Source organism: Gavialis gangeticus, unplaced genomic scaffold (genome assembly GCF_001723915.1).
Source record: "Gavialis gangeticus isolate Ggan-Ray unplaced genomic scaffold, GavGan_comp1, whole genome shotgun sequence".
Classification (NCBI taxonomy): domain Eukaryota; kingdom Metazoa; phylum Chordata; order Crocodylia; family Gavialidae; genus Gavialis; species Gavialis gangeticus.
The window spans coordinates 5,515,243-5,519,548 of record NW_017728995.1 but is presented as its reverse complement, the minus strand read 5'-3'; the positions used below and the strand labels follow the sequence as shown (position 1 = coordinate 5,519,548).

Sequence of the window (4,306 nt, the reverse complement as noted above, 5' to 3'; positions counted from 1 at the left end):
CGCCACAGCAGAGACTAGGCAAGGGAGCAGCTAGACGCCGGCCGGCAGAGACAGGGGTTATTCCCCCTCCCTCTGGCACCTGGCAGAGGGGGCTTATTCTGCCACTTGCCCCAAGCAGGAAGTGAACAGTGACGGCAGCTGCAGTCGCCCAGGGGTAGGAGGGAGAATAACCACCCCTCCATGCCCCCTATGCCTCAGGGACCATGGTGGCCCGCTGCTGCAGCAGTGAAAGGAGAGCACCCAGCAGAACTGGCTCAGGTCCCTGTCAGTGGAACAGGGAAGGAGAAATTAAGCCCTTCTCTGGCCAGTTCACCCTGGACTAGCCACCCTCTCCCCACCCCCAACACAGCTTTCCTGCACCTGAGGGCACGCCCTAGCCCCCCCACCCCCCAGCTCCTGGCCTAAGCAACTGCAGGCATGTGCCCACATGTCTCAGTGCAGAGGGAGTGTCTGTACTGTTACAAACTGGTTCAACTTAGGCAGGTTAGACTAACCAGCAAAGGTTGAATCAATTCAGGCCCTGGGTTTTTGTATGTCTGTCCCTAGCCAAGAAGTGCAGCAAAAGGAGCAACAGTTAGAATGTAAAAAGATGAGGAGAAACTGTGGCAAGAGGCAGCTCTCTCAAGGGTAAGTGAATGCATAAAGGACTCAGCAGAAATGACAAAGTGAGAAAAACAAGTGGAAACTTTATAAGAACAAAAGGAGGAAGCACATAAAGAAACAGCATTGCAAGAACAGAAAGCACAGGATGCACAAGGTGCTGTGCAAGTAGTTTTGGAAGATTCCCAATGAACTGGGTCTGATCACAGTCAATGCTGCCAGAAGATGAGAGAAGCTAAATTGGGGGTGTCACAGAGAATCACAACAGTGATACCAGGAGGACTGACAGCTTTGCCTAGGCATTGGTGGATGCTGGCTCCAGCCCCGTGGTACTGGGAGGGAACTGCATGTAGCTCTCCCCTCCCCCAAATGCAGACTTGCCTGCTTGTGCTGAACAGCTGCAGGAACAGCAGCACTAGCAGGGTGGGAAAGCGGCCCCTCCCCTTCAGCGCTGCCCAGCGCTTCCTGCAGCAGCCATGCAGAGCTCACTGGGCTGCCCAGTGACTCCCTCTCCTGCCCCCACTGCCCTGCAGGGCAGCCTGGAGGTGGCAGTGACAGTGCAGGGCAGCTAGCGCAGACTCTGTGCAGCTGCTGCACAAAGCACTGGGCAGTTTTGAGGGGGAGGAGCCATTTTCAGGGAGGAAAAAAAATGAAAGAAAGAAAGCCAGAACCCTGGAGAGCAGAGGTCTGGCATCAGCTAATCAGATATGAAAAAAAAAGGAGAGATTGATGGCCTGGCTATTGTGGATTTACTTCTACAGTTAGTCCATTATGAGGGAGGAGTAAAGCCAGAACTTGATGCTCTGCCTCCAGTGTCATGGTGGCCCAGTACCAGATAGCCCCCTAATTATTGGAGGTTTGCCTTGAATTTGTCCCCTTCCCACTGCTACACTAGGGAAAATAAAGGAGGGGGGGGTCAGGTACCCTTTTGCTCTCTGCTTCCCACCCAACTTTTCCCCCTGGCAACCCCTTTTCCACTCTCATTATCAGAATCTACCCTCCCTGAGGGAATGGAAGTGAGAAAAATGCCAAAACAGGAACTTTAAAATTAAACGTGGCTGTAGCAATTTGCATATAGCACTCATGCATTTAGTTAATTCAGAGTTGAGGCATTTCCTTTTTTTTTTTTTTTAAACCGCTGCAAGTTTTAGCAGTCACTCCAAAAACATACTTTGAACAGCACTTTGGAACCTACTTATATAGAGTACAAGCTATGCAAGATGTTAGTCCCAAGCCAAAGACTCATGATTTACCACATTGTTTATTAGGCTGGGCCCCAGTCAGCAAAGTTTCAAACCATGGTGACCCCACAATTCAGTACTGCTTAGTACAGTGGTGAGCAATTATTTCAGCTGGAAGACCTCTTAGTGAGTTTCGGGGAACTGTCAAGGGCCATAGCCACATCTTTATCTCTTTTCTCATCTTTCTCTCTCACCTCTTCTCTTCATATCTCTCTCACTCTCCTTCCCTTCAGGGCTCTGGGCAGAAGCTTCCACTGCAGTGCGAGGTCAGTGGGTCAGCTGTGGACGTCGTGGGCAGGTTCTGCATCAGGGCTCCTGAACCTGCCTGTTGCGTCAGAAGCCCCACCCAGGTCCACAGCTGATACTTGATGCTGCTGAGCAGAAGTAGTCCTGCCTGCCCAGCACCAAGCAGCAGCTGGAACTGCAAGGTACCCGCAGGCCAGATCCAATGAATTGGCAGCTATCCACCCATGGGATAGATCAAATCTGTTGACAGGGCAAATCTGACCAGCAGGCCATATTTTGTCCACCTCTGGCTTAGCATGTGTTTAACTCTAGCCAGCCTCTACAAAGGATCCATGTTTTAATTAGCCCCCACTCATACCTGGAACTGGGTGTTCTAGTCATAAATCCTTGGATGTTCCAAAAATTTGCCCTGAGCTTCATTTGCATAGAAACTGATCTGGCCTTCTCTCGTGGAGGGCAAGGCCACATTACCTCTGTCTGGCACAAATTATTATTCTGGGTGAACCATATGCAATGTTGTGGTTCACCATGACTTGAAAAAACAGCTGGCAGTAAGGGGTACTACCATAGGGACCTACTGGTGAGCATTTTCTTGCAGTCCATTCATGGGTCACAGGACCGATTTCATGGGCATTTCACAGAGGCCCTACACCTCAGCACTGAATGGCAGAGAGGCCTGAGGGGAAGGAGGAATGAGGAAGCAGTCACCATCTCAACTGCTGGCTGCTTGTTGATGTGGCCCTATCCCTTGGGACTGGTTGGCAGAGAGGCCCTGACAGGGGAGGAACGACTAAGGGGCAGCCGCCATCTTGACTGCTGCTTGCCCTTCCTCTTGACGCGGACTGACAGAGGCGTCCCAGTGGTGGGAAGAGGGGGTAGCCTTCATTTTGTCTGCTGCCCTTTCATGCCACCGAACAGCCAGCACCTTCTACTTCTGGAAACAAGGAACAGCATTTTATTTTTTGTTGTTGATTTTGCAGATTTCACGGTTTCCATGAAATCCACTAAACTGTGAATTAAGTAGGTCCTTATATATTAACCTATTCTTGTGGTAGGCATGCTTGCCCAATTTGGGCCATGTGTTTTATAGTCATGTCTAGTGTTTAAATCAACTTCATAGCTGGTTTCCATTGCTGAGCACATGCTGCTTTTGGCAGCAGGTTAATGAAAGAATCTATTTAGTGTATGCGATTATAAAGAGGAGGGGCCTCCCCCCATACTAATTGGGGGGGGGGGAACTCATCTTGTATTCAAGCAAACACATTACTTTGAGAACCAGAAAAATAGAAACTTGAAAAGTAATAGTTACAGTCAGATACGTATTACAATAGCACCTGTATTTCCCACTACAGTAGATCGAATTCAAACATTTCAGCAGAAAAGACTGGATATGGATTACTCAGGAGGTCCTTATCAGCCTTCCGTTCTTATTATGGAACCACTTGTATTGCTAAAACATAAGTAGTACCATTGCTTTGGAATCTGCAGTTTCGTGTGTGTGTGTGTCAAACCAGAAATAAGTGTCATATTCTCATTTTATTTACCTCTTCTCTCAGCTTTCTGATCAGTTCTGTATCATTGTGGTGAGTTTTAATAACTTCAGCTTTACCACTTGCAACAAGGGAAGCACTTTCAATAAGATCAGGTCTTAGGGTTCCCTGAGCAAGAAAGACCTCTTCAGGTTTCAGATTCATTTCTCCGATTACTTCATTGGCAATCTACAACATGGATAGAAAAAAAAAAAAAACAACTTTTCCAGCGTTATGGCTGCATACTACAGGGACAGATCCTAAATATTTGGCTCACACAACCTCCCTTTCCTGATTAAACAGAAGCTGAAACCCTAGCTGCTGCTGAAGACTGATCTCCATGGGTGGATCATTTTGAAAACAGCCATGAGGGGTGGAGTGAGGCTGGGGCAGATGCTGCCCAACCAGGGTGGAGCACAGGAGGGAGCTGCGGGCAGCTTGTCCAGGGGATGGAATGGGAAAGAGGTTGACAGCTCCCACTGCTATGTATGCCCCAGGGGAGGCATATGCCCCCAGGATTTGTGCATGGGGCAAGGATAGGCTGCCTGCTGCGGGTTTGGGGCCAAGGGCTGTGCTAGACTCTTTCCAGCAAGGGCAGGGCTGGGTCAGGGCTGTGTTTGGGCCAGGTGGGATAAGGTGGGTGGTGGTGACAGTGCTGAGGGGGGTGGGGGGATGGACAGACAACAGCTG

At 49.4% G+C, this 4,306-nt stretch overlaps 1 protein-coding gene across 1 annotated transcript in view; it reads right to left on the bottom strand.

Annotated features, from left to right (window-relative positions):
- The window catches only part of GMPS (guanine monophosphate synthase), a 94,902-nt gene that overhangs the window by 42,235 nt on the left and 48,361 nt on the right, over nt 1–4,306 (bottom strand). The window contains exon 11 of the mRNA XM_019503031.1: nt 3,632–3,805. Within this exon, the coding sequence (XP_019358576.1) occupies nt 3,632–3,805 (174 nt within the window). The remainder of the gene's footprint in view (nt 1–3,631; nt 3,806–4,306) is intronic.